We start from the raw sequence: 23801 nt of genomic DNA, 5'->3' as shown, positions 1-23801 counted from the left end.
GCTGGTCGCGGTGGCGACGGAGTTGAAGGTCGACGGCGGCAGTGGTGGCTATGGCTGTCGATGGCCAGAAGATGAGAGCGAGAACAGAGAGAAGATGGGGGGAGAGAGAGAGAGAGGGGGGGAGTGGTTCTACGTGTGCTCGCGGGGGGTTAGGGGCTGTTTTTCGCGTTTTCAAATTGTTTTGTGTTTTCAGTGTAGTTTTACTGAAAACGCTCAAAACAACAAAATGTTGTTTTGAGTTTCTTTAACAAAATTTTTAGTTATTTTTTAAAATGTATTTTGAAAAATGACAAAAAAAAATGTATTTTCAATATTTTCAATATTTTTAAAAATTAAAAATAAAAAAACGGGAAAAGAACAGCCCCTAATAATTTTCAGGAAACGCTATCGAAAGGCCACTCCCGGGTACTATTGGGAGATGCTCTTGTGGGCCTTTCTGGGAATCTTGGGAAACTCTCGCGAGGATCTTTTTTTTGGGTATCTCAAAAGAGACTTTCCCTTATGTTCACTAGTGTTTGAAATTTTTGTTTGATAATTCCTAAGAAATAATTGTAAAGAATTAAAATGTCTCATTATTTGATAGTCTCAATCTCTACAAATAAAAAATAATTTTTTAGATCGAGAGATGACCAAAATTTTAGTTAAATTATATTTCTATTACTTTTACATATTCTCTGAAAAATAATTTAAGTATTGAATTGTTCAAGTAAGGAACACTTCACCTTTGATTGTCTTCTATTTTACAGATTTCTCGAAAATCGAAAGTTCAGGATAGATACTCTCAGTAATTATAAATTTATTATTATATCTAAAAAATAATAATAATTAGAAAGATGCTTAAAAAATTAGAGTGTAATCTTCAATAATTAGTAATTACTTCAGCAATCACTTTTGAAAAATTATACATTTGAAATTCAAGTGTTGAAAAGTCATTTCTTGTTGAATCCATAGTTTCCAAACTCACTTAAATAACATATTGGGTTAGAAAATAACAGCTTAATCCACAGACAGACAAATTAGCGGAACTTTTTTCTTGGCAAAAAGATAAGTTTAATGTTAAAAAGCTCAGTTTATCTTACAAAGACAATCTTTATCTTAGGGGATTGAAAAGACCATTTGGCAGACTTAGGCTCTGTCCCTTCATAACTTAAACTCAGCAAACAATAAGAAAATTAAATAAATAAATAAAATAACATGTTGGAGCCTTGTTTAAAAGACAAATCTGCCATGTTTCATAATCTCATTTTTAATTCCTCATCCTAAACATTTTTAAATCATTTTGCTTGATAATTTTTCTGTCTTGCAAGATTTTCTCATTTGGTTTAAAAGATAAACCCATGAATCACCCTGAGACATTAATAACTTTCATTGAAATGGGGTTTGCAACTTTGATTTGCTCTCAAAATTTGCTTGTTGCATGTGACAATCTTGTTCTAGAACTATCTCCCTTTTTTTTATTTTTATAAAATTATTTATTGATGTTGTTTTATTTATCTTTTCTACGTCTCTAATTTTCAATTTTTTTACTTTGCAAACCACCAAACTTTCTTCTTCTTCCTTGTTGTCTCTCATTTATTGTGCATATATAGTGACCTCATTGTTGACTCAATTTTAATTAAGTTAAGATTAACTTGCAAAACTTTTTTTTTTTTTTTGGTTGTAAAAATTGGAAATTTGTCTTGGTTTGGTGAAAACTTGACATAAATTCAAACTTCACCTTCCGTTGTGGTCTCCAACAGCTAAAAGATTGGAGGATTGTAAGGAAAATTTTTGAGAGATAAACAAGTTAACAAATAAGCTTACAGAATTTGGATTAAAAAATTAAAATGCTCTCGTCCACATTACATTTCACTTTTTTCAATATAATATGAGTGATGACATTTTAATATTTTAGCCCCTATTCTGTAAACTTGTCTGTCAATCTGTCTGAACGTGTAAAAGAACTCGGATTGTAAAGAGTCTTAACTACTACCAATTGAACTCACTTATTGAGCATTGAAATTGGCATTCAAAGATAAGGTATTCAAACAATTAATTATGTTTGAGTATTGTAAAAAGTAATGCTATTCATCTTCCTTGTCCCTTGCATGCATTTTCAATTTAATTGATATTTTTTTTATTGAAAACTAAAAAAGTGCAAGTATTCATATTTACATGTATATCTCATCATTTTCCAATAAAAAAGTGTCAATTAGACTAAAAATCTATCTCCATGTCCACTTTAGATGAATAACATTATTCATTGTGAAATAATATGTGTGAATTTATTTTATTTTATCTCATTATTTTTGTGAGATGGGCTTATTTTATAAGAGTTTTATCTTTATTATAAGCCTTATCTTATTAGCAAAAAAGTTTATAATTCGAGATTTTAGTTCATGTGCAAAAGCTATAACTTATATCTTTATACTTGAATCTTCAAACTTTTGCTTGCAGAAAGAGGACATAGATTTTGTAAGTGAGAGACATATAAAAAGTTTGTTATCTACTTGCTTAATCATTTCATCAACAAATTAGACTTGAAGTCAAACTCATTAAAATGGAGACTTTTTGAAAAAAAAGTCTTTAAACTTTCATAAAATTCTCTCTATTGTTAGACTGCCACCCAATGACGATGAGATCAATCCCATTGTCATTTTGTGAAGTCATTTTACATAATTAATTCCTAAATAAATATTTGATGATTAATAAAATTTAAGTTTATTAAATGCTTAAAAGGGACTTCTTTCAATATGTTTTAATGTCTAAAAGTCAAAATTTAGAAGTTTAGATTTGAGATTTGAATCTGCTAAACAAAATAAAACGATTTTTACACTATAGTTGAGGTTAGAACTGAGGTTTAGATCCAGGCATGGATGTACGCGTAAATAGCCCACTATTAAAATTAATTTTTTAATATATAAAAAATTAATTTTTAATATAAAACATAATTTTGTTTAAAAATTATTGAGGTTAGAATTGAGATTTAAATCTAGGGCGCAGATACACGTGTGAACTATCCTGAATTGAAGTCTTGGGCAGTCTACTATTAAAATTAATTTTTTAATATATAAAAATTAATTTTTAATAATAACTCACTAAAAAAATTATACCCCACCATCCTTTACATAGATTTTTTAATCTGCCCCTATTTAGATTACTAAAAAATGACAATTGAGTTTAAATCTACTAAACCAATATTTGACTTAAAAAACATTATGACTTTTGGTGCGGCTTAATACATTCGGAAGCCCAGCCCCCTCAACAGTTAATAAGTATGACATTTTAAAGTACAAAACAGTCAGATTTAGTACGTAAATCGTTAAGAATTGTTGATTTAAATTTTTACTAAAAATAAATTGAGTTGTTATTTGTGTCATATAAAATATCATATCACATAAAATAAAAAAAATACATTAACGAGACAAATCATATTAGGTTTAATATATAAATATGACATTTGGTCCCTCAACAAATACAAAAATTAACATTAGATCCTTAATATGAATATTAAAAACTAAATTTGAATATAAAAAACTTAAATTTTATAAAAAAAAGTCTAAAAATTTCATTTAATAAAGGTCAAGATATTAAAAAACAAAGACCTAAATTTCGTAAAAAAAAAAATCAAAAAATAAGAAAAGACCTAAATTTCACAAAAGAACCCTAAAAAATTCATTAAAAACCCAAAAATAATAAAAAGTCCTAAATTACATAAGAAGACCTAAAAATTTCATAAAAGACCTAAAAGTATTTTTAAAAAAATATCTGAAATTTTTAATCAAAAAACCTAAAAGTTCAAAAAATACCTAAATTTCATAAAAGACCTAAACATTTCGTAAAAATATATAAAAATAATAAAAGACCTAAATTTCATAAAAAAAACCTAAAAATAATAAAAAAAGACTAAAATTTCATTTTTATCTTTTTTATTAAAATTTTAGTCTCTTTATGAAATGTTGTTTTATTTTTAGGTTTTTTTAATGAAATTTAGGTATTTTTTTTGAATATTTTAGGTATTTTTTAATAAAATTTTTAGTACTTTTTAATTATTTTTAGATCTTTTTTATGAAAATTTTAGGTCTTTTATTATTTTTGGGGTTTTTAATGAAATTTTTATGTTTTTTTAATGAAATTTTTAGTTCCATTTATGAAATTTGGGTATTTTTTTATTATTTTTAGTTTTTTTTTTATAAAATTTAAGTATTTTTAAAAATATTTTCATGTTCTTCTATGAATTTTTTTTGTATATTTTTAATAATTTTGTTTTAGTTTTTTTAAAATCAAATTTGATTTTTTTTTTCATATCAAGGACCAAATGTAAATTTTTTTAATTAATGAGAGATCAATTACTATTTTTTTATATGATGTGACATTTTACGTGATGTAATAATTATTCTATTTACTTTTAGTCACGATGAAATTTTAAAATAATAATTTTAAATTGTTAAAATATCTAATCTTCATGTTATACATTTTGTAGATGTAAGGACATATCTTTTAATTATTAAGGGTTCTGTATGAATTAAGTCATTTTTGTGATGTAATTATTGTGCATTGAATGCAATTTAAACTGTTGGCCTCGCGGACTTTAAAATTAGCATATGAAATATATAAATAATTTTTTTAAAAAAATAAAAATATTATGTAATATTTGATCTGAAGTGAGGAGTTAAAAATTAATTTATCTACAATTATATCTATTATTTTTTGTGGTGTTAGATTCATAGAGGTTGATCAAATTTAAGGGACTGTTTGGAAACCTCAATGTTTTGATATAATAATAGAACACAAAATGGGTTTGCCTTGTTAAAGCGCGAAGATGGCGTGGTAGATGCAAAATCACTATAAGTTCTTTATATATTTTATATAATTATTTTAAATATCTTGCAGTACTACAAATTGCATGTTCATTCTTAAACATAAATATAATTAAATAAAATTTAAAAAATAAAAACTGGAAGAAAATTACATTAGACTCCTCAATTTGCCTCGTATCTAATTACAAATAATAACCAAAATCTACAATACCTTGTCACCAAATTTTAGTGGGTTATTATTATTTAAAATAGATTATCTGTAACGAAGAGTAATAATCATTTTTAATTGTCTAAACTAATAATAATAATAATAATAATAATAAATTGAAGATAATTTAAGAAATATATATTAGAATTTTTAATGATGTTTGAATGAATCTAAACTAAAAACACTAGAAAATGGAAGAAAAAGGCCCAATTCCAAGTTGGAGGAGAGGCAAAGCCATCAAGAGAATTCCTAAATGACTGCAAGGAAAGGATGGATGTCTCTTTTTGACTTTGGATGGAGGCCTTTTTTCTTGTCTGGACCCATACTTACATACATTTAATAAATTGCATCTGTTAAATAAAATTTACAATACTAACTAAGTATCCTTATAATGTAACAACAAAAATATTAAAGTTTTCCCATTTAAAATATAATAAACCGTAAAATACATTGTGCATTCTTATCCATGCATACAATATCCCTCACTTTTTAAAAATTAAACTAATTATCTCTTCTCTTCAAAAAATTATGTCACCCCGCCCCCCCCCCCCCCCCCCCCCCCCATTAGTATTAGGTTCACCATAGACATCATATCTTTATCATCTTAGGGCTGCTCAGTTTATTGTTTTCAACCGTTAATTAGTTTTTTAAAACACTCAAGAAGAGTTTATTTACCCATTTTTAAAAATACATTTTGCAAAACACAAATAAAAATTTGTACAAAAAACCCATAACGGTGAAATCACGTTTTGACTATTTTCGGCCAAAATCAATCAAAACACAATCACTAAATCCAAAACACATAAAACATTCCATTCTCTTCCACCTTTCTTCTCTTTCTCTTCAATCTTGGTCGCCACCATCATCCACGCTCGCCACCGCCCTTCACACTCGCCACCGCCATCCAAGCCCGCCATGCCCAAATCCGCCATCGCCCACCACATCTAGATTTGTCATTCACGCCCAGATTTTACCATCACGTCCGTTACCTCCAGCTATTTCTTCTTTCTGCCCTTCTACCATTTTTTCCTATCGCTACCACCCTCCACGCCCAAATTGAATATGTAATATGGGTTTTTTAATTAATTTTTAATTTTAATGATATTTTTAAAATTTTAGATAAATCAATATTTTGCTATTTTATGATTTATATTTGTTTTTAAATTTATGTTGTGGGTAACTAAATCTCAAAATTAATGTTAGATTTCAATTTGTAAGTAAAAATAAATTTATCATGAAATTAATAGTTGAGTCAAATTAAAAATGGCTTTAGAAAGTACTTTGTAATTTTAATATATTATATATGATTAAATTATCAGTTATCTTTTGTATTATATTTTGAATTTTTTGAATTAATTTTATAATTAATTAATAAATATTTACAATTTACTTTGAATCAAATTTATTAAATAAAATATTATAAATTAAATTTTTTAAAATTTTAAAATAAACGCGTTTTTTAGTCTTTTATTTTAAAAAATAATTTTTTAAAATAACAAAAAGGACACGTTTTAATAATCTCAAAATAGATATTTAAAATACAAAAATAAAAATAAATTCAAAACTCAAAACTAAAAACTGAAATATAAAGATAATACCACCTTATATATTTGACCAAATATTTTAATGTATATTTAAATACTTAGAAATCAATGTAGTTTAGTTAGACTGAGTTATTTTGAATTAAAAAAATAAGAGGAAGGATGAGAACAGGAATGACTATTCTATTACATGGTCATGTTTGCTACTTGTATGAATAAAATAATTATTTTATTTCATTATTATTATTATTATATTTAATACATCTTAATTTTGATGGAATAGAATAATAAAAATAATTAGTTAACAAGAATTTCTTTTATATTATAAAAGTGATATTTAATTTTAAAAATATATAATTATAGAATATGTGTTAAAAATTATGTTCCTTTTTTTTAGCCGGAAAAATTGAATAAGAATAAAATTTTATTTAATTGTCCAAAAAAATTCTTTAATGACAAAATACATATAGAGTACTATTTAAGTAACATTTAGAGTGTATTTGATTGTACATATTTTTCATAGAAAATATGTAATTATTACACATTTTTTATGAAAAACAATCAAACATTCTTAATTTTTTCATAAAAAAATATGTATGGTACAACCATTTAAAGTTTCTTTCCATGGAATTTATTTTCTAAGGGGGTGAGATGGTTTTTGTTTTCTACCTAATATTACCTAGAATTAAATTTTAAGTAATGCAATCAAACACACCTTTAGAGTGTGTTTGATTGCACACATTTATCATGAAAAATATGTAATTATTACATATTTTCTATGAAAAACAATCAAACACTCTTAATTTTTCTATAGAAAAATATGTATGGTACAAGCATTTAAAGTTTCTTTTCATGAAATTCATCAAACACACCTTGAAAGTATAGCAAATACTAATTATTCGAAAGTATAGATGTATTAATTGAATACAACTTATGAAATTCATTTTTACTGTAGCATCCCAAAAATTTGGAGACAAGTAAAAATAATTAATTTGAGTGTTTGAGGATATTTTAAAATATTTGGAGATTTTTGAAAAAAATTACTTAATTGTGATATTTTAAAGAAATAGGAAATTAAGGTGATTAATTAAATTAATTGAAAGTATTTATAATAATAATAATAATTATGATGATGATAATAAAAAAGGTAATCAAATCAAATTAAATTGAATTAATTAATATATATATATATAGATAGATAGATATTTGTATGTGTGAGTGCGTGGCCCATCCTTAGTCATTTCATTTTGTGGCTTAAAAGCCAGTTAAGTTGATATATAAAAGGCAAAGCTTGGGCAACAAGCATTGGAGGCAATTTAAGGCTATTCTAGTGGCCATTTTGGCCACATTTTTCTTCCAAATTAGAGAGGAAAAGAGGGAGAGGAAGGAGAGAAGAATTGAAGAAGAAAGAAGAGGCACGTGACAGTGAAAAATGGAAGAAAATGAGGGAAATTAGGGTGATTTTGGGATTAATTGGTGTCTAAAATTTTTAGATAAGTGGGTAAAAATTAATTTTAGTGTTATATGTTCAAATTACAGTTTTTATATGGTTAAATTATACAGTTTGTGCAGTTAAAATTAATTAATTTAAGTTACGGGTGTATTAACTGCTAGGAAATATTTTACTTCGCATTGGGAGCACAAGAGAGGTTGAAATCAGTCGTTTTCAGGCAAGCTCCTAACCCTCTGCTCGCGTTATTTATTTCCCGTGAAAGTCTTCGAGGATTCTTGTATTTTAAACCTTCCCTCACCTTGACTCGGTTCCACGCTTTAATAATAATAATTCGCGTGACAACCACCTTGTGATTTATATTTTATTAATGAGCTTATTTTTAATGGAATAAGTTAAGCAAAGTTATCTTGGTATCTTTCATTTTGACTGTTACGGAGCTTTGTATCGCTCCATTTTCCTTGGGAATGATGTCGAACCCACTAGGGCTAGGTTCTTAGAAAATGATATGATATTATGAAAATATGTTAAAAGTCTATTATGTAAGTTGAGATGGTTTTTCTGCGAATGAGAAGGAAATGAAAATGGTATTATGATGCTATGTGGATATGTACATGAAAAGTTATGGAGAAATGTTGTGTAATGTTAAGTTTAGAGGATATAAAGTTAATAGTGTCAGTAAGTGTGTCTAAGGGTATGGGTACAAAGCCACTGACTATCGACTGTGGGTCGTGACAGCTGATGGCTGGATGTATGAGCGCCAGTTATCTGTTGTTACGATAAACGCTAGACGACCAAAAGAGTTGGTACTCCAGATTCCCACCTTGGTTTGTGCATATCATGATATGTGTGCTATAGGGGATTGGGTTGCATTCACGTGGGGACATACTTTGTGTGTGATAGGATGTGTGAGCATTTGCATGAGCTAGTTGGTCTAAGTGCCAATTTGGGTATCCTAGGTGAGCATATGCATTTAGAGCATGTCGCATGTGTGAATTCTTATGTGTGGGCGTAGTAGGGCTTGATGCTTGGTTTATAGGGGCCTTGTCATCACGTTTATACTACAGAAGCCCTTGTATTTCTTATGTGTTGCATTGCATGGTTCTAATGTTACTGTTATTCTGGACGGGAGTACCGTGCCAGGTGTCGGGAGTACGGACTCGGTGAGCTTCGGCTCGGCTTAAATATTAGGTCGTGGTTGGCCCGAGGGAAGACCAAGATCAAGTATGGGTGGCGGCGTGGTCCACGATAAGATCTTAGGGTGAAACCCACGGCAACATAAAGACCTTGGGGTGAGACCCACGGCAACAAAGTATGTTGTGAGTGACAGGAATGGACATGTAAGGGAAATGGTATGGAATGGTAGCCTATAGAAGGCTGCCAACAGGTATGTATGTTGGACTCGGGTGTCAGTGTGTGTTTTATGTGGGCTTCAAGGACCGTTTATGTGAGATTTATTATATGTTTGTGCATCTAGAAATAAGGTAGGTATTGGGCATGACATGATATGACGTTGCATTGGTATGATTTGCATGGAGTGTCATGGGAAGAGTCTTATCCTAAACCTATAGCCTTTCTTTCAAGAGCTTGTTGAGTCTCGCGACTCATGTTTGTTTTACATCATTCCAAGAAAGAGAAACGTTTGTGATAGCAGGTACGTTCAGCAAGGTTTGGGCCCAGGCCGTCGTGTCATGGTAGCAAGTGCAGAACTCTCTAGAAACTAGATCCTAGGTGTCATTGTGCTTTTGTTAAGGTTAATGTTTACGTTTTTTAGATTGTCGTATATTATGTAATCCCAGATGGGCCCAAGTGATGAATGGTTTTGTAAAGATGCTTATGAGATATTATAATAAAAAGAGATTATGATTTAAATAAGGGTTGTGTTTTTGTTCGGTATCATTTTAGTAATGACCCTCTCACGAATCCTCTATGCTAGCGGGGGCTTCGAGAGGTGGGCCGTTACATTTACATTCTTAATAACTAAAAAAATATTTAATTAATAAAAATTAGTTGGATGTCAAATATACATCATAGATAAATTTCAATTCATATATGTAATAATATATATTTTTAAATAAAATTTGAGGATAAAATTAATTCTATTCTCCCGTTAGAATCAAATGCTATTCGGAAGGAATTCTATTTTTATTCTCATTCTCATTCCATAAGTCTCCATTTTTTGGAACCAAACGCAGTCTTAGAACGTTAAAATCTCCATTTAATTTATGAAAATCAGGTGACGTAATTGTTTTTTTTAGGCTTAACGTTCTTTTCAAATTTGAGGATAAATGCGCGTTATTTTCAAGTAAGAGACTTTATTGTATTTTGTTTTTAGTTTTAAAATATTTTTATTTATTGATAAAAAATTACAAAATATGATACATTTATCTTCAATTAATATAGGTGTTTTGAGACTAAAAATAAGACATAATAATAATGCTATTATTGCCAAAATATAACAATTAAAATTTGTGATATGGGGTCCACTCGAGCTCGGTGTCGGGTGAAATTAGGTTGCCGTAAGAGATATTGCTTCAAGGGAGATTGCCGTTAGGATGCTCGCCGCAAGGATTTGCCGCTAGTTCTCGCCACTAGCTCTCGCCGCTAGCTCTTGCCACAAGATTTTGCCACAAGCTTCGCCGCAAGGCTTTGCCTTCGCCGCTAGGTTCGCCCCAAGACTTTGCCTTCGCCGTTAGGTTTGCTGTAAGACTTTCCCTTTGCCGCTAGCTTCGTCGCAAGACTTTGCATTCGCCGCTAGCTTCGCCGCAAGACTTAGCCTTCGTTGCTAGGTTTGCCGCAAGAATTTGACCCTGTTGATACTCAAAAAATGGGTTAGAGGGCTCGCGGGAATCTTCCCCCGCGAAGGCCCTCCGATGCCAAAGTCAGTCTCGGATCCCAATGACTATTCACAAAAATCGTCAAAGTGAATTCAAAGTGACAAGATTTACCGAACTTGGAGGAGGTCCCCATCAATGTCCTGTAGCTGGGTATTTATAGGGCACGATTCTCAAGGGTGTCTGGAGCCGACACGTGGCGATTATTAAATGGAGACAATTTCAACGAATAAGGAGTATCAACACGAACCTGCCGTGGGGCAACTTGTGACAAGGTGCCGCGGGGCTAGCCCTCGCGGCCAGCCAACAAATGGCCGCAAGGCTTAAGCAAGGCTGAGCCTTGCGGCCAGCCAACAAGCGTCGCAAGGCTAGCAGCCTTGTAGCCAGCTTATGTGGGGCCGCAAGGCTGGCAGCCTTGCGGCCAGCCCTCTGTGGGGGCATCAGCCTTACGCCCAGCATTTGTGGGGAGACTTGCGACCATCCTTCCCCTTTTGCTTTTATTTTTATTCATTTTTCACCTCCCCTTTTTTCCATGGCACCACAAATGCATTATCTAAAATATAAGATGCATTTACATATTAAATTTTTATCTTTTTTCTTTAACATAATAAAATATATTACCTGATGCCATCTCCAATAACTTCGCTAAGTATATTCACCAAAGCAAATATAAGGAGTTAACCCTAAAATTAAGCCTTCAACAAAACTTGCCAAGCCAAATCTCAATCGCCAGATATGACGAACTAAAGTAGTAGTAGGATCATCGCATCTCAATGCAGAAGAGATTGACCAATCAAAAAGGAGAAAGTTCACATGCAACAATAGCAAATCAGAGAAGACGACTAAATAAGAGAAAATGCAAGTGCTGCGGAAGATGAACTCGACCACTAGATCCAGCAGAAGCATCAACGGCGGTGACAAGTAGAACGATCGGTGGTGGGTTGTTCATCGTCCATCCTTTGTGATTTTGTTTCTAAACTTTTTATTTATTTGTGTATTGAATGAGTGATATTATATATTTTTATATTTAGTTATTGATTATTGAGTTTGTGTATGTGCGCATTTGATTATTTTGTTTATTTGATTATTAATTTTTTATATGTGTATCTGATTATTTTATATATTTAATTATTAATTTATGTATTTAATTGTTAATTATAAATAACATAAATAGAATAAAAATTTATTAATAAATAAATAAAATAAAAAAATAAATAAAGAAGAGAACAAAAAATCTGATTGAAAGACGCATAATTTTTGAAATAAAATTAATAAATTATTTTTAATATAATAGGAATTGGGAGTGGAATTGACATTGAAATTGCCTAAGACGTGATGAGAGAAGCAGGGTAATTTGTGAGGCTTCAACCATCCTCATGATAAAATCACGTTTAATTAAAAAAAATAAAAGGTCTCCCTTAAATTAATAAGAAAATATAACTTTACAACAAAATAAAAAGAAAAAGGTAATAAAAGAGGTTCATATACATACATATATATATATATATATATGGTGGGTGGATGCACCAAAAAAACAGATGCTGATGCTTCAATGAAAGAAAGAAAGAAAGAAAAGCGAGCGCAGAGCAGCTGGGCATCCCACCGGACCAGACCACACTGTTCTGTGAGTGCTGGGTCAATGTCCCAACACCACATCAATTACATCATCAAAACAATTATTTTCTAAAAAACAAACCGGGTACGGTACTACCGGGTACTGGGTTCTCGTGGTAACTGGGCTAAAGCTTAATCCAGGTTGGGTTAACTTTTGACCATGGTGCACATGGGTGGGTGGGTTTATGACCGTTGGAGAAAAAAACCCTCACGTAACTAAAAGGGCATTATACGACGAGGGAGTGGCCGCCATGCTGGCCATTTGCTCAATTCCCAATGCGCTTCACCCTTTATTATTATTATTAAACTACAATATAATAAAAACATTAACCAGTATAGATTGTTAAACTGAGCATAGTAACGTGTGATGATTATATACATACATATATATCTTCAAACATATACTTGCATTTTGTTATTTTAACTATAAACAAATAGTTGATATTTTATTAATTAATAAAAATAAAATTTAATAAATATACTTTATTTATTTAAAAATAAAATAAAAACTGAAGAATTATTAAAAAATATGGGAAGAAAAGAGACTATAAACAGGAAGGAAAAGATCCACCACCACCGCCTCCCCATCCACCTACCGTCGGTTCTCGCGTATTATTGTTGTTGTCTAGAAACCTCCGGGCTCTATTCCAGTCCCCCACGCACCTCCCTCTCCCTCTCTCTCTCTCTCTCTCCGCAACCCGTCTTGATTTCAAGCTCAACCAACCTTGTAAAAGCACGCCTTTCTGGTTTCCCTTGATTTCCTTTTCCCCCAGCCTAAATCTTCCGACAATCATGGGTGCTGTTCTGGTGGTGTGTTTAATGCTTTTCCTGGCTTTGACTGGTCGCTCAAGTAAGCTCCTGGATAGGTCCCTTTTCTAATTAGGGTTTTAACTGGCTTATTCTCATCGTGTCTCGTGTGTTCGGAAATGGGTTTTTATGATGTTTCTGTGTGGTGTCCCCTGTTACAGTCACTCTCTCTGCCTCTGGTGATACTGGAAATTTTGTTAATATTTGTTCCTTTTTTTTTTTCCTTCTTCTAATATTTGGTCCTTTTCCCTTTACTGGGTGTTTGATCTTAGTTTCTATTCTGTTTCCTTCTTCTATCAATTCAAATCTTTCAGATCAAACAAACTCTTTCCGGTGCTACTGGAAGATTTGAAGAAATGTGTTTTTTTTTTTCCCTTTTTTTTAATATCTTGGTCCCATTATTCAGTGGGTGTTTGAGCTGAAATGGGTTCCTGGTTCTACTGCAAGATTTAATGAAATGTTTTATTTTATTTGCTGCTTCTACGGTTGAAATCTGTCAGATCAAAAGGCCTTTTATTATTATAGTTATTATTATTATTTTTCCTTTCATCATGTTCTTTATTCAGGAAAGACTGGGATGTAGATGAGCTGATTCTTTATTATGTGGTTGGAAATTTCGAAAACAGGTGCTACTTACTGTGTATGTAAAGATGGAGTGAGTGATTCTGTTCTTCAGAAGAACATAGATTATGCCTGTGGAGCTGGAGCTGACTGTACCCCAATCCATGAAAATGGTGCTTGTTACAACCCTAACACTGTCAAAGATCACTGCAGCTATGCCGTCAACAGCTACTTCCAGAAGAAAGGCCAAACTACTGGCAGCTGTGATTTTGCAGGCACTGCTGTGACTTCCCCTACTTCCCCAAGTAAGTCTCGATACAGAAAAAATTTGGCGTGGTTCGGTCAAAATTTGCATGTTTTCCGTGGATGACTGATTTATGGGTTTCCTCCTTTCTTGTGATATTTGTAGGCCAAAGCAGCACATGTGTTTATCCTGCAAGTGCCAGGTTCGCCCTCTCTTTTCTTCTCTTAGGATTGCTTCTCACTTTTCCCCAATATTTTCATTTTCATTAGCATGATGAATGATGTCTCCCTTTTCTCAAGCTTTTTGTGATGGCTTCAAGGGAAAAGGGCAGTTTTTGATTGATTGCAATTCTAATCGCTTACTTTTTACCTGCGTATGAACTAGAGGATCTTAGTTTAGTTTTAGGTAATTCTTCTTTACTTGCACCAGTTATTTGGTTCAAATTAAGTTCTGTGTTAGCAATAGATACGAACTATACTCTCTCTTGCCTTACAAATTCCAATCTTTCTGTACCAGCAATAGATATGAATTATGGTTTCAAGTTGGGTACAAGATATTCTTGGCAGTGATCATGGAAAGTAGATCTATATAATACTCATCTTATAGGGGAAGCCAGGACCAGATCTGATCTGTGAGCTGTCATGATGTAGAAATTTTGTATGTCGACCTGTCCTTTTATGCACCAAAATACTGATTGCTTTCACTTTCAAGTTGTTGTATTCTCCCCTCAAGTTAGGTCTCCTGCTGCTGCCAGGCCATCATTATTTTTTTGTGTTTTGTTGACATTTTTTAACATATATAAATAGTTAAAACATTTTTTCCTTAACCATGTTAAAGAAATCAAGTTGTGATATAATCACCACACAGAGCTCTCAAACTGTGCCTGAGATAATCACCACCAAGTTCATACAAGCCTTGTGATATGGCAATCCTTTTTACTTTACAACTATGGTCTAATAGGGTTGGATTTCGATTTGGTGTTTGATATTTCGATTTGGTCTAATCTTTGAGTGCACTCGATGCTTGATCAGCGCTGCCGGGACCCCATCGACGGGGACCCCATCGACAGGCACGGCCACGGGTCAACCCAGCACCACCCCTTCAACTGGAACAAACACGGGCACCGGCAGTGGCATCGGCACCAGCACTTCTCCCTCAACCTTCGGGATGGCTCCAAACGGGAATGGAGGCATCACCAACACCGACAGCGCCGTCAGCCAAAACCCGAACTTGTTTTGGCCTTTGATTCTGACCCTTTTGCTCTCAGGGCTCCCGGCCATGGCTTTGAGGCTCTGAAATGGTGGTGGGGGGCTGGGGGGGAGAGGAGTTTGGAGGACGATGTCTTGCCATCATCGCCGTAATAGAGATATGATGAGGAGGTGAAGGCCATGGATGGGGATTCTTGAGAAGCATGAATCATGTGGATAGGAGACAGCTTCCACTAGCGTGATTTTTGTCTTTGTATGTGAAAAAGCTAGGAGGAATTTGATTCCTTTTGAGTGGGTACTGATATGCTGCTAGTACTTGTGGGTAGAAAGAGCCTCCATCTCTTTCTTTCTTTCTTTCCATCTTCTTCTTCTTCTTCTTCTTCTTCTTCTTCTTCTTTCCATCTTCTTCTTCTTCTTCTTTTGTAGTATAACTCACTAGAGAGAGAGATGCCTGTATTTTTTCTTTCCTTCTAAATTTTAATGAGGATTTTCTGCCCCATCTGCCCGGCTCTTTACCTTACATAATTTTGCTTTGCTGGAAATGTGTGTAGAAAAAGTTCCCTAGAAGAATGCCAGTAATTTTATAACTTGTCCGGGTGGGTGGTGGTGGGCGCGTTGAGATGAATTTAACGTTAAGACAGACATCATAAACAATGTATGTCCAACTTAAAAGAGAGTTTCTTAATCACATTAATAAGTGCCTCAGAGAATTTAAACTGAACTCAAATTTAAGTTTTAATTTTATGTAAATATATTTTTCCCTTAATTTTTTTTTCTTTTAAAATATTTTTTTATTTACCTAGTTCGAGCTTTATCCTATTAATTTTCGTCTTCCAAAGATGTGGCTTTCTTCTCTAATGTATTCTCAAATAAATTTAAATGCGATTATAATTTATTTATATTTAGAGTTGGTATTCGAGATGGTTTATGTAAGATTTTTGTTTTTTAATTTTATTGTTATTTTTTTAATTAAATATTATTTTTAATAATAATTTTACTTTTTAAATCATTATATTAATTTAAATTTTTATTTTTTTTTTATGTAAAATTTTATGTGTTTTACCTGTATTATGGCTCTTTTAAATTTTTCCAGTTTTGGATGGGTTCTGTCTTTGTGATTAATCCAAATACTCAAATCTGAATTTCGAATCAATTGCTCTCTCTTAGTGGTGAGCAATCATTAAAACTCATTGATTGTTTTCCTTTTTAAAAGTTAAAAGAGAGAGAAAACACAAAAGAGAAGGAAAAATGTAACATCCCAAAAATTTGGGAAATAAATAGTGATTATTAATTTTGACGTTTGACGTCATTATGGAGTATTTGAGAAATTAAGAGAAAATATTTACTTATGTTATTTTGAGAAAATAAGTAAATAAGATAATTATTAATTCTTGCATTTATGGAAATTATTAATTTATTTGGGAATTTGGAGATATAAGAAAAAATAAATTAATTTAATGGATTTTTGAAAGTTTTCGGGTGTAAGTGCAATAAAGGAAATTGGAGTCTGGGGTGTGTGTGCCAATAATGAAAGTTCTGGGGGCTGAAATGTGATTTGACGAAGTGGCCGCAAATCACCTTAAATATAAGTGAAGGCATTATATGGTTAAAGGAGTCGGCTAGCGCGGGCGGTCGCGAGTGCTCGTGTGCTGGGTGAGGTCGCGGGTTCGAGCCCCCTCGGGTGTGCGCGCGCGCTGGAGAATTTTGGCTGATTTTTCAGCCAAAATCCTTGCCCAAAACGGCGTCGTTTTGGGCAAGGCGGTGGCAGCCATGTGCAGCTGCTGGGCGCGCCACGTGGCGCGCTGTGGGCCGCCCATTTGCCTCGCGTTAAAGCAGCATTTTTGCTGCGATTTTAAGGCCGATTTCGGCCAAATTTGAGACAGAACCAGAGGAAGAAAAATGAAGAAGAAGCAGCGCGCGAGGGTCATTTTTTAGAGAAAAATTGAAGATTAAATTACGTTTAATCGTGATTTAATTAATCAGGTAAGTAAATAATTATGTATTAATAATTTTGCTCGGTTAGAATTTAATTAAAAGTTTGATTTATTTAGTTTGGGTGATTATGCTTTGTTATGTGTAATAATTTGTTGTATAAATATATATATATATGTATATATATCTACACGAGTGCATTGTGTGCAAGTGATGAGCTTTGTGTGTGTATATTAATTTGATTGTGAGGATTTGTGAGGCAGTGAGTGTGCCGTATGTATATATGTGTAATCAAAGTGAGTGTGAATCAGTGGTGAGTCCAATGAAATTGAAATGAAAGAACAATTAAGGAAAGCTAGCCGTATGTGCATATAGGTGAGTTATTATTATTATAAATTAATTAATTAATTATATACATTGAGAATGTTATTGGTGTGATATAATTTAAATTAAATTTAAGATTCGTTGGGATTTTATTTATAGAGTGCCTACGTAGAATTTTAGACGGTTAAATTATTTATATTACACTGTTAGATTTAATTAGTGCGAGTTAGGGTTTTATTAATAATCATCAAACGTTTTACTTCGCAGCGGGAGTGCAAGAAAGAGAAGAAACGGTTTTGTAAAGGCAAGCTCCTAACCCTCTTCTCGTGTTCTTTAATTCTCGTGGAAGACCCCGTAATTTCCTGTATTTTATCACCTCCCTTACTTTAATTCGGCACCTTGCCTTATTGGTTGAACTATTATTCATTTGTTTTAATTTAAATTAAATCCGAGGCTTCTATAATTTTATTCGTTGTGAGCCTACGGGGGTTTGTACCACCCCTATTCCTTTCGGGAATGATGCTGAACCAGTTTGGGGACTAGGTTCCTAGACGTGAGGGTTTATTTACGATTTTATTGGGTTTACTTACAGTTTTTCTCAGATTTATTTATGGTTCGGTTAGAGCTATCGAGCAGTAGGGCAGGGGTCGGTTGTTGGTGACGCTGGGGTAGACTATTGTACGGCCTTGATGTGGACCGTCGGGTGGACACCCCTAGTCACTGACCGTTGACCGGTGCCGGGCATTGCTGACTAGCTCTGCCGGTATGTGATTTACTGCATGATTAGATACATTGTATTACTGTTCATGATTTGATATGCACATGGGTACGGGATGCATATTGGGATATCCATTTATTGAGAATGCTTGGACACGGACATTCTAGTTTAGTTAGGTTGCATCCAGCACGAGCATATGCATGGCGTGTGGTTTACTATGTGGGCGGAGCATGGCCTGATGCCTGGATGTATGGGCGCCTTGTATCACGTTGATGCTCACTACGCCATTGCATTTCTATGTGCATTGCATGGATACTGATAGTATTTAGTTCTCGGACGGGAGTACCGTTCCGAGGGAGCCTATGGCTCGGTTGTCGGGAGTACCGACGGATACAGGTGACGGGAGTACCGGCCTGGGACAGCGCGCGCAGGTTTGTGGAGACACTTGTTGCCTTTCAGGGCAGCGACAGGTTGGTATGGGACTTGGGTGCCAAGTGTCTTATGTGGGCCCCAAGGACCGGTATGTGCTTTTATTTTGTTATGCTATTGAGCTGTTGTGTTGTAGCGTCTCATGGCTTGTGTGTACCTGGGGTTTATTCTGGGGTGAGATTTCTGGTTTTGTGTAGCCTTCAGCCTTTTCTTCCTTATGCTTGCTGAGTCTCTCGACTCACCTTGCTTTCCATCATTCCAGGTAGTGGCGGCGTGGGCCATAGCAAGGGAGTCAACTTTAACGGCAGAGTCGGTGTGGTGTACAGGCAGTCTCGTCAATCCCTATCCACTCTGATGTCTAGGTAGAATTTACTCTATTATTTCGTACTGTGCCAGGTCTTTTCTCGAGTCTTGTGTATGTCGGCACAGGAGTTTGTGTTTATTTATTTATCTTGTGACCGCTGTGTTAGCGGGGTACCCATAGTGCATGCATGTCTTGAGCTTTGCTTCCGCTGTTCTTATTTTCGTGTATGCATGCCGGGGTGGTCTTTGTCTCTGTGTTTATTACTTTTCTCCTCCCGTAGGCGCTCCAGTTCGGATTGTCCGGGCGGCTGGGATATCCGGGCGGGGGTGCTTACAATGTTGGTATCAGAGCGTAGTTTGAGTCAGTTTTTGAGGACGAGTTCCTGTACACCAAAGTTGTCGGGTAGAGTTAGGGATGTTTAGGTGAATCGAATAGGGTTAGGCTATGTCCCAGTTGAATCGAATAGGGTTAGGCTGTGTCCAAGTTGAGTTTTGCTGATTCGTGTGAGAGACTGTATCTCGATTTAAATTCGTGCAGGGGTGATAAGTGCACGTTAGAATGGGACTGTGAAGTGGTATGAATAGGATTTCTTTAGAACTGGTGCCTACCCCTAGGTGTTCAAGTAAGAGGTTGGTTTAGCCTTAATAAATTTACTTGATATTTGATGTTATATGTAGATTTTGAGTATTCCCGATGGAACCCGAAGGCCTAGATCCCAGTGTACCCCTACCCAATTCGGATGCCTTCCCAGAATTGCATTGTTTATGGTGTCAGTGGCAACAGGAGTTTGCTTCTGGATGGGGAGGCGGGCAAGACGAAGAGGAGTACCTAGTGGGTTATGTGTATCGGCTTGACGAGTTGTCTCAAGAGATGATTCACGAGATCTTTTGGGGACTGTCAGAGAGACAAGTCATGTTCGCCCGCGAGCACATGAAGGACATGTGGAGGCGACTGACTAAAGTAGTGATGAATGATGGGAGCCTTACTAGGGATTGATACAGAGTGTGCCCAGGATTGGAACACTACCTGACACTCAGTCAGTCTGAGCCACTGTGAGGGTGTCGTCATAACCACCGGAGGGACTTGTTGGACTTAGCTTACTTGGCAGATGATTTGCCGGGCTAACTCTGAGGTGTTTTCTAAAGAGGTCTGGAGTTCCTTGGTCTCGCTAGGTGTTGTCGACGTCCTATTAAGGCTAGCGTCAATGTCATGAGAGATGAGGTCATGGTAAAATGTGAGATGGAGGTCCATGATTGGATTTTGCTAGGGGTGATACGGGAAGGTCCCACATGGTGGAAAATGTGCTATAGGAGTCTGATGGTAAATGGTAGACCCGTAGGTACCAAAATGTGTATAGGGGGTACTGAGATGAGAAACTGAAGGTTGGGTAATGCGGTAGCTCGTGTGTAACAGTTAAATTGTCTGTACATATTTGGTCGAGAGACGTGTTATTTGATGAGGTATGGAGGTAAATTGAGGTTCTGAGGGGTTTGCATTTTCTTGGAGGTTTAGGGCATCCACCCTAAGTTTAATCGAATCTAGAAGGATAAATTGGAACATTAATACGAAGTCCCAAGAGAGATCTATGATGGGAATTTATTGAGGGATTATTATGGACTTATGAACTTGGAGTTTACAGTGGTTATGCTGTTTGGAGATTTAGCATCACGACCTGGCTATGGTGTGTAGGTGTTTAGTTTTCACAAGTGGAGCGGAGTACAGGTGACGTCGCGGTTGGCGTGACGAAGAGCTAAGGCTGTGAGGTTCTGTAACAAATAGGGTAAAGTAAAGGTGGTAACAGGTGTTTTAGGCTATCGTGGTGCATCCGTGATAATGTGAATTAGAAGTAAGGAAAACCCCTCTACGTTTGGTGTTGTGGGAGATACCCCGGTGTATGGCCACGGCCGAAATTGGATACAGGTCTAAGTAACTATTGGGTTCTGCTGCAAGGATAGTAGTTGCTATGAGTACGCGCGGTGCTAATCACGGACCACATGCCCTAGGGTCGGATTATTGACCGAGAGAGGAGATGAGACTCCTTTGGGTGCTGGTCAAGTGGTACATCGGCAGAAACATGAGATGGCTTGTTATGCCAATCAGAGGAACGCTTAACCCACATCGTTAGGTTGCTTTTCGTTTTTGAGGCGACTTATGAGATGTCGTGGGAATGGAATAGTTTCTGATACGGTGAGGTGTTTTTAGTCGTACAGGCTATAGAGTAAATAAGATCGGTTCTAAAGATCGAGTCCCAACTACCGTATAAGGTTTTGAGGAGGTCAGGGTTAATATTTAGTGATCGAGAAGAAGTATGGCCAATTAGCTATTTGGAATTAAGATCAGCAGCAAGACCAGACTAAGGTTGGGTGGTCACTAAATAAGTCATCGTGGGTAGGTCGATTCCTTTAAGGAGGGGAGAACATTTGGTGACATCTTAGATCTCGAGATGTATTGAGTGGAGAATGTCTATTCCTAGATAGTCCTGGTTAAATGATCACCCCTACTTATTGACGGAACCTCGAGCGTGAGCGGCAAATTGGGGGAGAAAGTACTGCCGAGAAAATGATGTGTATCTGGTTAAGAATCAGTTGGCAAAAGTCAGACTAAAGGATATTACTGCTGAATCCTTGAATGAGGGTGTCGTATCGTTTCCATGTTCCAGTGCGTCGTAAGTACGTGGCAGGTTTAGGTCACGTTATCGAATATTAGCTTCTCGCCATGCAAGAGAATGGCCCTACTCCTATCGTTATCAGTTGAGTTATGAGATGGTAATAGAGGAACCTTGATGATGTCTCTTAAGCTGGTTAAGGTATTAGTGGTCATATCGTGGTTCACTTGAGGTGATGGATTAGGGAGATGTGCTAATGTATTAAGTCAAATCAGATGTGTAGTAGACTTGGACTTGTGGGAACTGGAAAATGATGATATGGTATATCCTGGAGGTGATGTTGGGTAATATCACGAGAGGTGTGAAGCGTATTTTGAGGGCATGGATTGAGCGCGAATTTCGAGGACGAAATTCTTTTAAGGAGGGGAGGATTGTAACATCCCAAAAATTTGGGAAATAAATAGTGATTATTAATTTTGGCGTTTGACGTCATTATGGAGTATTTGAGAAATTAAGAGAAAATATTTACTTATGTTATTTTGAGAAAATAAGTAAATAAGATAATTATTAATTCTTGCATTTATGGAAATTATTAATTTATTTGGGAATTTGGAGATATAAGAAAAAATAAATTAATTTAATGGATTTTTGAAAGTTTTCGGGTGTAAGTGCAATAAAGGAAATTGGAGTCTGGGGTGTGTGTGCCAATAATGAAAGTTCTGGGGGCTGAAATGTGATTTGACGAAGTGGCCGCAAATCACCTTAAATATAAGTGAAGGCATTATATGGTTAAAGGAGTCGGCTAGCGCGGGCGGTCGCGAGTGCTCGTGTGCTGGGTGAGGTCGCGGGTTCGAGCCCCCTCGGGTGTGCGCGCGCGCTGGAGAATTTTGGCTGATTTTTCAGCCAAAATCCTTGCCCAAAACGGCGTCGTTTTGGGCAAGGCGGTGGCAGCCATGTGCAGCTGCTGGGCGCGCCACGTGGCGCGCTGTGGGCCGCCCATTTGCCTCGCGTTAAAGCAGCATTTTTGCTGCGATTTTAAGGCCGATTTCGGCCAAATTTGAGACAGAACCAGAGGAAGAAAAATGAAGAAGAAGCAGCGCGCGAGGGTCATTTTTTAGAGAAAAATTGAAGATTAAATTACGTTTAATCGTGATTTAATTAATCAGGTAAGTAAATAATTATGTATTAATAATTTTGCTCGGTTAGAATTTAATTAAAAGTTTGATTTATTTAGTTTGGGTGATTATGCTTTGTTATGTGTAATAATTTGTTGTATAAATATATATATATATGTATATATATCTATACGAGTGCATTGTGTGCAAGTGATGAGCTTTGTGTGTGTATATTAATTTGATTGTGAGGATTTGTGAGGCAGTGAGTGTGCCGTATGTATATATGTGTAATCAAAGTGAGTGTGAATCAGTGGTGAGTCCAATGAAATTGAAATGAAAGAACAATTAAGGAAAGCTAGCCGTATGTGCATATAGGTGAGTTATTATTATTATAAATTAATTAATTAATTATATACATTGAGAATGTTATTGGTGTGATATAATTTAAATTAAATTTAAGATTCGTTGGGATTTTATTTATAGAGTGCCTACGTAGAATTTTAGACGGTTAAATTATTTATATTACACTGTTAGATTTAATTAATGCGAGTTAGGGTTTTATTAATAATCATCAAACGTTTTACTTCGCAGCGGGAGTGCAAGAAAGAGAAGAAACGGTTTTGTAAAGGCAAGCTCCTAACCCTCTTCTCGTGTTCTTTAATTCTCGTGGAAGACCCCGTAATTTCCTGTATTTTATCACCTCCCTTACTTTAATTCGGCACCTTGCCTTATTGGTTGAACTATTATTCATTTGTTTTAATTTAAATTAAATCCGAGGCTTCTATAATTTTATTCGTTGTGAGCCTACGGGGGTTTGTACCACCCCTATTCCTTTCGGGAATGATGCTGAACCAGTTTGGGGACTAGGTTCCTAGACGTGAGGGTTTATTTACGATTTTATTGGGTTTACTTACAGTTTTTCTCAGATTTATTTATGGTTCGGTTAGAGCTATCGAGCAGTAGGGCAGGGGTCGGTTGTTGGTGACGCTGGGGTAGACTATTGTACGGCCTTGATGTGGACCGTCGGGTGGACACCCCTAGTCACTGACCGTTGACCGGTGCCGGGCATTGCTGACTAGCTCTGCCGGTATGTGATTTACTGCATGAT

At 35.0% G+C, this 23801-nt stretch overlaps 1 protein-coding gene across 1 annotated transcript; it reads left to right on the top strand.

Annotated features, from left to right (window-relative positions):
* Window positions 1–13011: 13011 nt before the first annotated feature.
* On the top strand, window positions 13012–15765 carry LOC127797762 (PLASMODESMATA CALLOSE-BINDING PROTEIN 3-like). The gene is made up of 4 exons (XM_052330902.1): window positions 13012–13296; window positions 13880–14119; window positions 14224–14260; window positions 15090–15765. Exons 1-4 carry the CDS (start codon window positions 13239–13241, stop codon window positions 15352–15354), a joined length of 600 nt encoding a protein of 199 aa, XP_052186862.1. The 5' UTR covers window positions 13012–13238; the 3' UTR covers window positions 15355–15765.
* Window positions 15766–23801: the final 8036 nt, after the last annotated feature.

Source organism: Diospyros lotus, chromosome 3, assembly GCF_014633365.1.
Source record: "Diospyros lotus cultivar Yz01 chromosome 3, ASM1463336v1, whole genome shotgun sequence".
NCBI lineage: Eukaryota > Viridiplantae > Streptophyta > Magnoliopsida > Ericales > Ebenaceae > Diospyros > Diospyros lotus.
This window is presented reverse-complemented; position numbering and strand designations above follow the sequence as displayed.